General features: G+C 43.4%; 1 protein-coding gene across 1 annotated transcript in view; it reads right to left on the bottom strand.

Moving 5' to 3' along the window:
* Nucleotides 1-912: 912 nt before the first annotated feature.
* The window catches only part of rab11a (RAB11a, member RAS oncogene family), a 42,579-nt gene continuing 30,320 nt past the window's right edge, over nt 913-13,171 (bottom strand). The window contains exons 2-5 of the mRNA XM_068018366.1: nt 9,568-9,763; nt 8,854-9,047; nt 7,909-7,989; nt 913-1,656 (exon numbers count right to left, since the gene is read on the bottom strand). Of these exons, the coding sequence (XP_067874467.1) occupies nt 1,517-1,656; nt 7,909-7,989; nt 8,854-9,047; nt 9,568-9,763 (611 nt within the window). The 3' untranslated portion in view covers nt 913-1,516. The remainder of the gene's footprint in view (nt 1,657-7,908; nt 7,990-8,853; nt 9,048-9,567; nt 9,764-13,171) is intronic.

Raw genomic sequence — 13,171 nt, forward strand, 5'->3', positions numbered from 1 at the left:
CCAAGAGAGTGGTGAGTCTATGGAATTCACTACCACAGAAAGCAGTTGAGGCCAAAACATTGTATGTTTTCAAAAAGGAGTTAGATATAGCTCTTGGGTCTAAAGGGATCAAAGGGTATGGGGCGAAAGCCGGAACAGGCTACTGAATTGAATGATCAGCCACAATCATAATGAATGGCGGAGCAGGCTCGAAGGGCTGAATGGCCTACTCCTGCTCCTATTTTCTATGTTTCTATGGCTGTGGTAGGGCCACAGAGCTTAGCTCTGTTCCATTAGCTGTGGGATCAGCTGCTGATTTTGCTGTTTAGCAGGCAGCTAGCCATGTGGAGCAGCTCCAAGAAGTTGATACTTCATTGAGGTATGCCTGGTGCTGGCATTCCCTTCTACATTCCCTATTTTAAAAAAATATAGGTTGATAGAACTGTCCTCTCAGTCTCTGTCACACTACATGACAGAGAACAACCACATAGTGGAAGAGACTATCTTCACAAGGACTGCAAAGTGATCAGACCGACCACTGCCATCATGAATATACAGGTAAGTTAGTGAGGACGGTGAATAAGGCAGATTACTATTTCGCATTGGTTACCCAATGCAGGCCCAGTCTGGTAGTTATGTCCTTCAGCAATCAGCCAGCAGTGGTACTAAACCACATACTGAACTCCCCACCCAAAGTGCTTTCTGTGCCCTTACCTCCCTTAGAGCTGGGACAATGCTCTCAACTTAAACCCAAAGTACCCAAATGATCTGAAATGTACTTTTTTCTTGTAGAACCCATTTACTGAAGTAGACAGTCAAAACATCAGTCTGAACTAGATTCCAACAATGGGACATTCCAGTTATATGGCTCTGATCTGCAGTCTGCATCCCGTAAATAGAAGCATAACTTTGCATTGAAATAAACCAAGTAAATCCCCTTCCATTTCATTTTAATTAAGATTCAAGTACACAGAGTATATTTTAAACCATTATAACCTAAAAATTTGAAAAAAAGAGACATAGCACATGCATAAAATATGAATCATTTACAAAACAATTACATGTAATACCAGAAACCATGACAGAGAGGGAGAGGGAGGGAGAGAGGGGCAAATTAGTGATGAGCTGACTAAAGAAATGCCATCTGTGTTGTTCACACTTCATGAGCATTCCAGATCTGAACAAGCATTTCCATCTCTTAAAACACCAACAGTAAGGCTCATGAGTGTTGCATTCCATCTGCCCTATTGCTACCACTTAGAAATAGCATTACTTTACATGATAACTTCATTTACAAAATGGTTTTATTTTTAAACCATTTTACACTACCTGTGAATATATATATATTATATATAAAAATGCTCCATAGCTGACATCAATTTAACATGTCAGAATTTGTTTATAAAGACAGTAACAAGTTTAAGATAATTGCCACATTAATCAGCAAATTTTGAATTACAAAAACCAAAGGAATAAACTGTAAGCACTACACAGGTACAGTATATGGAGGCTCGGAATGGAAAGCGACTACTGTATCTCAGATATTTTGACAGCATTGCATCTTTGGTTTGTTTTCAGTAGTTGGAGGCATGTGAATGGGGACCACATTGTTACTCGGTGACATGTCATTTTCACGCCTGTCTGACATTTGCTTCTGAGACACAATACGATAAATTTCTAGGAGGGAAACAAAACATTTTATTACAATCTTTTCATAACTGAAGCCTCCATCTAATGGTTCTGGCCCTAATTCAGAGTCTATTCTTGTGTAAATTTACACAGATTATACCAAATGTAAATTAGTTTTGCAATGTCAACAATTCAGGTTTGGAGGATGTCCCAGTATATTTAAATATTGCAGCTCAGAACATCAGAGATTACAGATTATCCCAAGTATCATCAATTTAAACATACTTTAAAAATGCAAGTATGACATCTGAAAATACATAATGCAGCAGTAGTTTCCACAGATTTATATAAAATTTAGCATTGGGAGAATCAGATCCTAATGCAGTAAATTGGAATAGGAAATCCTTTAGAATCTCAAACAGCAGAGTTTTCCACAATGCAAACACAGGGGGGAGAACAACTTATATTTATATAGCACCTTTAACATAATGAAATGCCCCAAGGCACTTTACAGGAGAATTATAAAACAAAATACAACCCTGAGCAACAAAAGGAGATATTAGGTCAGATGACCAAAAGCTTGGTCAAAGAGGTAGGTTTTAAGGAGTGTCCTAAAGGAAGAAAGGGGGGGTGGGGGGGGGGGGGGAAGAAGTGTAGGAAGAGTATGCCAAAGTTTGGTGCCTAGGCAATTGAAGACATGGCCACCAAGGTGTAACGATTAAATCAGGGATGCACAGGCCAGAATTAGAGTGCAGAGGGTTATGGAGCTGGAAGAGATGACAGTGTTAGGGAGGGGCAAGGCCATGGAGGGATTTAAAAACAAGGATGAGAATTTTAAAATTAAGACATTTGACCAGGAGCCAATGTAGGTCTGTGAGCACAGGGGCGATAGGGGAACGGTACTTGGTACAATATAAGACATGGACAACAGAGACTTAGATGACTTTTGAAGAGTACAGTGTGGGAGACCAGCCAGGAAGGAGTGCATTGGAATAGTCAAGTCTAGAGGTAATGATGGTATGAATGAAGGTTTCAGCAGATGAGCTGAGATGGGGGCTAAGTCAAACGATGTTATGGAGGTGAAACTAGGCAGTCTTAGTGATGGCACAAATGAGGTCGGAAGCTCATCTCAGGGTTAAATATGACACCAAGGTTGCGAACGGACTGGCTTAATCTCAGACTGTTGCCAGGGAGAGGAATGGAGTCGGTAGCTAGGGAATGGAATTGGGAGCAAGGACCAAAAACAATTGCTTCAGTCTTCCCAATATTTAATTGCAGGAAATTTCTGCTCAAGTACTGCATGTCAAATAAGCAGTCTCATAATTTAGCAACAGTGGCAGAGTCGAGAGAAGTGACGATGAGGTAGAGCTGAGTGTCATCAGCATGTGTGAAAACTAACTGCTTTCAGATGAAGTCACTGAGGGGCAGTACATAGACGAAAAATAGGAGGGGGCCAAGGATAGATCCTTGGGGGATGAGAGGTAATGGTGCGGGACTAGGAAGAGAAGCCATTGAAAGTGATTCTCTGGCTATGGTTACATAAATAAGAATGGAATCAGGTAAGAGCAGTTCCACCCAGTTAGATGACAGTGGAGAGGCATTTGAGGAGGATGGTGTGGTCAACCATGTCAAAGGCTGCAGACAGGTCGAGAAGGACGAGGGGGAGAAGTTTACCTTTGTCCCAGTCACATAGCAAAGTTATAAATGACATCCGAAGAGCTTTTTCAGTACTGTGGCAGGGGCAGAAACCTGATTGGAGGGATTCAAACATGGAATTCCAGGAAAGATGGGAAGAGATTTGGGAGGAGACATTCCACGAACTTGAGTGGAAAGGGAGGCTGGAGATGGGACGGTTAGTTTGCAAGGGCGGTGGAGTCAAGGGTTGTTTTGAGAAAGGGGTGATGGTGGCAAATTTAAAGGAGAGAGGAACAACACCCTAAGGGGGAAAACCGCTTACAATATCGGCTAATATGGGGAGCATGAGGGGAAGTTGGGTGATCAGTTTGGTGGGAATAGCATTAAGGGAACAGGGATGTGCATTTCATGGACAAGATGAGCTCAGAGAGGACACGAGAGATGAGAGAAACTAAAGAAAGATGTGAGTTCGGGCAAGGGGAACATCACCAGATGTTTGGCCAGGTGGGCTAGTGGAAAGATGGAATTTTTAAAAATACATAAATCCTTTATTTTTCTCTTTATTCTGTAGCTTACTGGCCTCAAATGCAGCTTTGACATGCAGTTCCTGCACTGGTCACTAAGAGGCAAGAAGGAAGAGTAGGATCACATTCCAACTGCAGACCCAAGAGATCATGACCCTCATTCTGCCAGGAATAACTAATGGAGTTTACTACATGCATTCTGGTGCATTGCCACTTGCTACAATAACATCCCATCCACCTCACTCTTTACAGCTTAAGTAACATTTTAGGTCACTGATGTTGAGCATTAAAAGGTGAAGTGATGAATGCAAAACAAGCTAGTCAGGCCATGGAATGCTACTTCATCCACTCCTGAGAAATATTTACTGAAGGAGGTGGCTGTGCTAATTTATCGCGAGGAGCTCGACCACAAACACTGACAACAGGAATCACACTTGACTGCTCTGTAACAGAGTTGCTGGGGAACAACACTGCTGAGTGACAACCACATAACAATTCTCAACACTCCAAAAGAGATGTGCATTATAGATATGATAAAAGCAGGAGGTTAGACTCCAGGACATAAGAATAGAAATTTCCATACATGGCTGAAGGCACTGGATACTGCAAAGGCTATGGGCCCAGACAACATTCCAGAAATAGTACTGAAGACACTTGTTCCTCACCCCTAGCCAAGCTGTTCCAGTACAGCTACAACACTGGCATCTCCCGTTGACGTTCAATGGCATTACAATCGCTGAATCCCCCACTATCATTGACCAGAATCTGAACTGCACCAATCATGTAAGTACTGTGGCGACAAGAACAGGTCAGAGGCTGGGAATTCTGCGGCGAGTAACTCACTTCCTGTCACCCCAATGTCTGTCCACCATCTACAAGGCACAAGTCAGGAGTGTGATGGAATACTCTCCACTTGCCTGGACGGGTGCAACTCCAACACTCAAGAAGCTCGACACCATCCAGGACAAAGCCGCCCGCTTGATCAGCACCCCACCCACCACCTTGAACATTCACTCCCTTCACCACTGACGCACAGTGGCAGCAGTGTGTACCATCTACAGGATGCACTGCAGCAACTCACTAAGGCTCCTTCGACAGCACCTTCCAAACCCGCGACCTCTACCACCTAGAGGGACAAGGACAGCAGATGCATGGGACCACCACCTGTAAATTTCCCTCCAAGCCAAACGCTACCCTGACTTGGAACTATATTGCTGTTCCTTCACTGTCGCTGGGTCAAAATCCTGGAACTCCCTTCCTAACAGCACCCCAAGGACTGCAGCGGTTCAAAAAGGCAGTTCACCACCACCTTCTCAAGGGCAATGTGGGATGGGCAATAAATGCTGGCCTAGCCAGCGACACCCACATCCCACAAATGAATAAAAAAAAACAACCAGGACTTGCCAGTAAAAAGAATGTCTGTCACTAAGAATAATTGGGATTTTCAGCTTTCTTCTGGTACAATAGGACATGGTAATTGTTTGGCTCAGTAGGGGTTTAATTGGAAGACAAGCAAAGTTTATGCTTAGTGATCCACACATTGACTCATGAAAATTTCAACAGCATTATATCACTGAAAACAGGACTGCATTTTGCACTTTCCACCTGCCCTTCCATTAATATCCTCAACTCCTCAAGAAGCTTAAAAAAAAACCCATCAGGAGTTTATTGGACAGGAATCTGCAGGAGCAGGGCTCTCACAATGTGCATAGTTAGGTAGATTTCAGCTCAAACCCTTCTGTTCTGTATCTGGAAGTGAGTGCTGATACAGCATGACGAGGGCAACAGTCTATCTCCTTAACCAATGAGATTTATGGATTGAGAAAGAAAGAGGAAAGACTGAGAAGGAGGGTAAATTAGTCAATTCAGGTACAGAAAGAAATAATGAGGGGGAAAGAAAGAAAGGGAAAGAAACAATGTTTAATTTTTTTAAAATCGCCAACAATTCTCTACCAGAAGGAATGGGACTCCACACTTATTTGTTCACTTTCTGGGCGAGAGAAGTTGATTGGCAGTCATCAACATCTATCACACTGTCAAAAGGTTACTTATGCCATTAATCACGAGAGTTAACTTTCTATAGCAAGTTAAATGGGTAATTAATACACAAATGCAGTAACTTCACGAAAAATCACAGGGAGAACGAGGGCAAGATGCCATTTTTGTGAAGCTCACTAGGAGCAGCACAAACTGTCCAGCAACTTTTGGCTGTTCACAATTGACGGCGTCTCTCGTCCTTACCACAAGTTGCTGGCTGATTTGCACATGTTAATATTCTCCTGGTGCAGCAGTGATGTTAAGGCATGTTACTGAGGCAGAGTAAAAGGGTCTTCATATCTAGTCTGAGTTATGCCCGAGCTGGGAGTAGTGTTGGGAACACCAGCTGTCTGAGGGCAGAGTTTCATTCGTTGCCATCAACATCCCAGTTTGATGTGCATAAAAATTAACTCTAAGATTTTAAATCATCATCCCCTTAAGAATCCCTCTTGATTGGAGACTGACCAATTTGGGGATTTCTTGTTTTCTTCAAGTCTGAGCTGAAGATCAACAAAAAGCTGTACAGAGCAGCCAGACTCTCAGCTGATCTCACCCAGCAATCATACTTTGGAATTGCAAAAACTGATGACACACTCAAAATAAGAAGCCCAGAGATGCTCAACCCATGACACCTCCACAAGAGGCACATGGCACTTCTTTCTGTGGTGGAAAATGGAACAGTCTTATCTACATATAATTGCATAACTTAACTGATTATTAACATAAAAGTAGGGAGGTTATGCTAAACCTTTATACAGCTCTGGTTAGGTCCCAACTGGAGTATTGCTTCCAGTTCTGGTCACTACACTTCAGAAAGGATGCAAGGGTCCTTGACAGGGCGTAGAGGAGATTTACCAGAACGGTTCCAGGGATGGAGGATTTTAGTTAGAAGTTTAGATTGGAAAAGCTGGGTTTGTTCTCTTAGAACAAAGAAGACTGAGGGGAGATTTAATAGAAGTGTACATACGAACTAGGAGCAAGAGTAGGCCACTTGGCCCTTCAAGCCTGCTCTGCCATTCAAGTTCATGGCTGAACTGATTACTCCACATTTCCACCTACCCCCGATAACCTTTCACCCCCTTGCTTATCAAGAATCTATCTACCTCTGCCTTAAAAATATTCAAAGACTCTGCTTCCACTGCCTTTTGACGAAGAGAATTCCAAAGACTCATGACCCTCAGAGAAAAATTTCTCCTCATCTCGGTCTTAAGTGGGCGACCCCTCATTTTTAAAAGTGATCCCTAGTTCTACATTCTCCCACAAGGGGAAACATCCTTTCCACATCCACCCTGTCAAGACCCCTCAGGATCTTATATGTTTCAATCAAGTCGCCTCTTACTCTTCTAAATTCCAGCAGATACAAGCCTACCCTGTCCAATCTTTCCTCATAAGACAGGCCACCCATTCCAGGTATTAGTGTAGTAAACCTTCTCTGTACTGCCTCCAACGCATCCTTCCTTAAATAAGGAGACTAGTACTATACACAGTACTCCAGATGTGATCTCACCAATGCCCTGTATAGATGAAGCATAGCCTCCCTACTTTTGTATTCAGTTCCCCTAGTGATAAATGATAACATTCCGTTAGCTTTCCTAATTACTTGCTGTACCTGCATACTAACACACTTAGATAAGTTACACAAGGAAAAACTTCCCATTAAATAATGGTACAAGGACTAGGGGACACACATTGACTGTTTTGGGTAAGAGATGTGGGGGAAGATAAGGAAGAACTTTTTTTTTATTGCAGTGGGTGGTAATGACCTGGAACTTACTGCCCGCGAGAGTAGTGAAAGTGGAGACAATGACTTCAAGAGGAAGTTGAATGGCCACTTGAGGGAAATATACTTGCAGGGTCATGGGAATCAAGCGAGGGAGTGGGACTGACTGCAAAGCTCTGTGGAGAGTCTGCATGGTCTCAATAGGCCAAATGGCCTTCTTCTGGGCTGTAAATGACCATGACTCCAAGTAACCTAGTTTATCAGACGCAGCCCTACTTTTAAACATCAGGTCAGAGAGGCATTCTACATGGAAGATTTTTTAATACAAAATAATGATCAGATTAGTCCAGATTCAAAATCAATCTCTGAAGCAGATCCACATACCCGTGAGGATGGTCTGGAATGCAGTCTCGACATTTGTCGAATCTAAAGCTGAAGTTTCAATAAATGACAATCCATTCTTTTCTGGAACAAAAAAACACTGTCAGATTTTTTTTTTATAAAGTCAGTCACAGGACAGAAATGAGATTCTTTTATTTTTTCCTCCAGCTCCTGTCATCTCCAGGTAGACGGTCAGATCACTGGCTTATCAGTGATTAGATGAAGTTGCAGAAACAAAACCAATGGATTGTGACTGCCCCATCCTGACTTAGACGAGTGCCCCATCACTGAGCCAAGCTCGGTGCATTTATTAGGGGTAGACAAGATGGGAAGAATGTGTAAGTACCCATCAAGAATCTCCATTGTGCCAATCATCCCTACTTACTCCCCAAATTCAAAATCAAAGCAGTATATAAAAAGGGCAGAATTTATATCTTCAGATGGAATTCAGTCCCCGTCTCACAGACCAGGTTCAATTTTCCCCACCTTCTAACCTGGTTTCACCTGATCACTTCCATTGGATCTTCACAGCCCATGTGCAATGTCACAGCTGTGGTCAATGGACTGACTTGTTTCCAGGCCAAGGACAAGGCCACCCTAGAATGACCCAGGAACACTGCGCATGGTGCAGCCCATAACGTTTCATCCAAGTCATGTACTTCCAGCCGAGCAACGAGAAGGAGGGGACGGAAATGGAATTTTTTTGCAAAATCTTAAAAATATAGACTTCTATAAAATGTTAGGGAGCAATTCTGGCAAAGTCCTTCACATACATTTTTCAGTTCAAGTGCAATGTCCCTTAACCAGAAAACTAAATATGTAAAGTCACAAATATTGACATGAGTTGGAGGAACATCCATTACTGATCTTTATCATTCCTCTGGCCATCAGTTTACAAAAACAGGGCATTAAACAGGAATAGCCCTAAGACACAGCCAGAACACAAACCTGCAAAGGCCTTTGCTTCATCTGTAGGCACAGCTCGGAGGTGACGCAGATCACTCTTGTTCCCTACCAGCATGATGACGATGTTATTGTCTGCGTGATCCCTCAGCTCCTTTAACCACCTTTCCACATTCTCGTAGGTAAGGTGTTTGGCGATATCATAAACCAACAGGGCACCGACTGCCCCTCGGTAATATCTAACCACAAGACAAAGAATTCAACATCACTTCACACACATTCGTAACTAGCTTAATGGATTAAAATGAGACAATTACACCAGAAAGGGTTGGAATTCCTTTTAAAATGCTGGCTGTTTTTAATTTGAATAAAGTGCATGTCTGTACCAACACCATAAAAGGGGATGTTAAATGGGTTCAACCGTCTTTTTTTGGGCCCAGGGTTTCTCCCTGACAGGTCTTCTTTTCTATCGAGTTTCAGTCTCAAGAAACTGAAGCTGATGCAGAGTCAAGCCGGCAGGTCAGCTTGTGTAAACCAGCAAGCAATGCAAGAAAAGGCCACCTGGTTTCCCCTCATCGGTATACCCCACAGCACCCTCCCAGCCTGCCATAATCCACAACCCCCCACTCTACCTGTTACCCCACAACCCCCAGTATCACCGTATCGACATGCAGAGTGTGGCACTGGAGAGAGAGGAGAAAAAAAATGTAAACGCACGCCACTCAGACAACCTTTTGTTTTAGTAAATGTAAAACTCACGCAGAGGTGATGGCTCGATATCGCTCCTGCCCAGCCGTGTCCCAGATCTGTGCTTTAATAGTCTTCCCATCCACCTGGATACTTCTGGTCGCAAATTCCACTCCAATTGTGCTCTTGCTTTCCAGGTTAAACTCATTGCGTGTAAAGCGTGATAAGAGATTACTTTTTCCCACACCCGAGTCGCCAATGAGCACAACTGAGAGACAGAAAGAAAATAAGGGCACCGTCAGACTCCAGAGCAGTAAATCCAGAGTGAGTTGCTGGTGTACAGGGGTCCCAGTCCAAGGCAGTATACAACAGGCATCTACATAAGGGGGACGGCACAGTGGCACAGTGGTTAGCACCGCAGCCTCACAGCTCCAGCGACCTGGGTTCGATTCTGGGTACTGCCTGTGCAGAGCTTGCAAGTTCTCCCTGTGATCACGTGGGTTTCTGCCAGGTGCTCCGGTTTCCTCCCACAGCCAAAGACTTGCAGGTTGATAGGTAAATTGGCCATTGTAAATTGCCCCTAGTATAGATAGGTGGTAGGGGAATTGAGGGAAGGTGGGGATATGGTAGGAATATGGGATTAATGCAGGATTAGTATAAATGGGTGGTTGATGGTTGGCACAGACTCAGTGGGCCGAAGGGCCTGTTTCAGTGCTGTATTTCAAATAAAAAAATGAATTCGCTGCTTCATACAACTCACAAATCCCATTGTCAGCAAAAGCACCAAAAGTTGAGTAAAAATTTAAAGTGACCAGTATTTATTTGGCAGCCTTCAATTCTGGAGGAGGTCAGGGACCAGGATCTGTATCAGGAGGACGCAATTAGATTTAGAGAAGCAACAGAAACACAGGTTATTCCCAGTGTTGAAACAGATTGAATCCTGCCTTGTAATTTGATGAATATCCCAATAGATCATAGACACCTCAACCCTGTACTTGGCCAACAGAGATCTGTACAAGATAAAGATCCACACATCATTGTGAACTGCACATGCTCAAAAGCGTTGATGAACTTGCATTTATATAGCGCCTTTCACAATCACAGCATGTCCCAAAGTGCTCAACATCCAATGAAGTACTTTAAGTGGAGACACAGTTATAATATACACAGCAATATCCTGTAAACAGTGAGGTAACAATGACTGGATAATTCTTTTTAGATGTTGATTGAGACCAAAACCCCGGCCAGGACAATGGGGAGAACTTGCTTGCGGCTTTTCAAAGAGTGGCCATGGGATCCTTTACATCCACCAAAGTGCAGCAGATGGAGCCTCAGGTTAATTTACCACGAGGTACAATTAGCTGAAAAGTCAAAAGGCAACACCTTGTGGAATTCACACCATAGAGGGAGCAGAGAGAGCACTCAGAACAAGCAAGGGCGTCAACCAAATTCACAAGCAGAAAAGCAGGAAATAGCTCAAATGTGGAATTCATGACTTCAGCTTGGCAAAGCTCAGAAATTAATTTAAAGTGAACTAGATAGTTGCTTGAAAAAGTAAAATGAAGAACATGAGGAGTTAGCGGGATTGGAGTTGGCAGCTCGTGAACTTGGTTGAATGGCCAGTTTATGTTCTGGAATCTTCTGCGTTTGTGAAAAAAAGGATAAAACCCGTTACGGTCAAACCAGAGAAGGGGTGAAAGGGGAACCCGAGGCCCCTTCCTTACCTGGTCGTAACAAGGTGTTGACAACTTCACAAGGGCCTGTGCACCTTATCCTGGGATGGGGTAGGGGAAGCGGAGACCCACTGTTTCTTGAGACTTGCAGGTCACCAGACTTTCCAGCTCCACTCTGGACTTGTGCACAACACCAGGGCATAAAGTAAATCAGGGAGAAACCCAAGGAGGGCACAGATAGTATATTAGCACCCAACACGGCCAAGCAACACAGAGCAGAGATCAGTAAAACAAAATGCTGAACTGCACAGGTAAAGCAGCAGCATGCAAGTCCGAGGAAGGAACATTCAAAAACCGTCAGAGCTCTGGTCAGATCACACCACTAGCAAGATGCCCAAGGTCAAGACTGTATTAGGAGGAATGTCTGGAGAAATCTAGGCTTTTCTTCCAGAAGAGGACACTTTATTCCTATAAGAACAGGAAGGGGCCATTCAGCCCCTCGAGCCTGTTCCATCATACGAGGTTGTGGCTGATGTGCAACATAATGCCACCTTTTCCCCCACATTCTTTAATACCTATACCCAAGAGAAAGCTTAGAGATTGAGATAATTAACAAATTGGAAAAGGTAAAAACCCTTAGCTAAACTAAGAACACAAGGGACCAAGGACTCAAACAGACAGGGAGGAAATTCAGGAGTGACATCAGGAAATTCTTATAATGGAGATAAAAACCATGGAAGGGACTCTGGGTAGAGCTAAAAAACCTTGAAACAATTTAAGCAGCAGCTAGATGCCCTGATGTTTTGTGTCAAAGGCGAAGAGAAATGACATCAACTCTTCTTCATCCATATTGAGTTTAGGATTAGAGCAATCCCAAAATCCACAGCACAATTTAACAGCACCTGGAGTCTCTGCCTGGTACGAGAGGAAAGTGGTGGGACTCAGGAAAACATGCAGAATTACAGTAGGTTAAAAGTTACATTTTCTATCAGACAGTTACATTTTCTGTCTCGCTGAACCAATTGTATGGCACTTTTGGAAAATAAAAACTAGGCCAATTTGCAGCACTCCAGGGGGCAGCGAATGTCTATTGTTTAAAAAAAGCTTCCAATTGAAGCAGTATCTACCCAACAAAAGAAGTTAATTTTGTCTGAACATTAAAACCCAACAAGAAAATATTTGTTTTTATTTCAAAGTGCTGGAAATACTCAGCAGGTCTGGCAGCATCTGTGGAGAGAGAAGCAGAGTTAATGTTTCAGGTCAGTGACCTTTCATCAGAAAATATTTGAACCCTGCGCCAGCAGGCAACACATGGAGATTATTTCACATCAAGTCCCATCAAGTCAGTCCTTTGTGCAGAACAATTCAGGTTTGTAAAAAGATTTTTTTTAAAAAACAATTTTTGTCAACAGGAGGCAGTTGCTACAGAGCAAAAGGAACCACGTGGGACAATGAGCGCCTGTCAGCAGGGCAGGAACAAATGGGCAAAAGAAAAGGCCTGCAACAATCCAATCTCTCAGCAGTTCCTGTAATGCATGACTTCATTGTTATAAACTAACCACTGTGTAAATGACAGAACTCATTACCCTGCAGAGGCTGGCCTGCAGCCAAGCTCCAGATAACACTGCCTGTGTCTTCTCACAATGCTGAAGTAAACTTCCTCGGTCCCTCCTGTGCCTTCTGCCAACTTGCAGCCCATTTCTCTGCTTGAACCCCAATTGCAGGAACTGAAAGCCAAACAAACATCGATTCCACCGGAAGGACTCAGATGGCAATGGGTCAGCAAAGACCGTAACTGTCTGCCTGTCAGAGGTTGTGGTTCAAGTCTCTCTCTATACGGGAGGTGGTGGTGTAGTGGTGATGTCACTGGACTTGTAATCCAGAGCCCAGGCTAATGCTCTGGGGACATGGGTTCAAATGCCACTACAGCAGATGGTGAAATTTGAATTCAATTAATAAATCTGGAGTTTAAAAAAGCTGGTCCAATGATGGCCATGAAACCA

The sequence above is a fragment of the Heterodontus francisci genome, chromosome 38, assembly GCF_036365525.1.
Source record: "Heterodontus francisci isolate sHetFra1 chromosome 38, sHetFra1.hap1, whole genome shotgun sequence".
Taxonomy (NCBI): Eukaryota; Metazoa; Chordata; class Chondrichthyes; order Heterodontiformes; family Heterodontidae; genus Heterodontus; species Heterodontus francisci.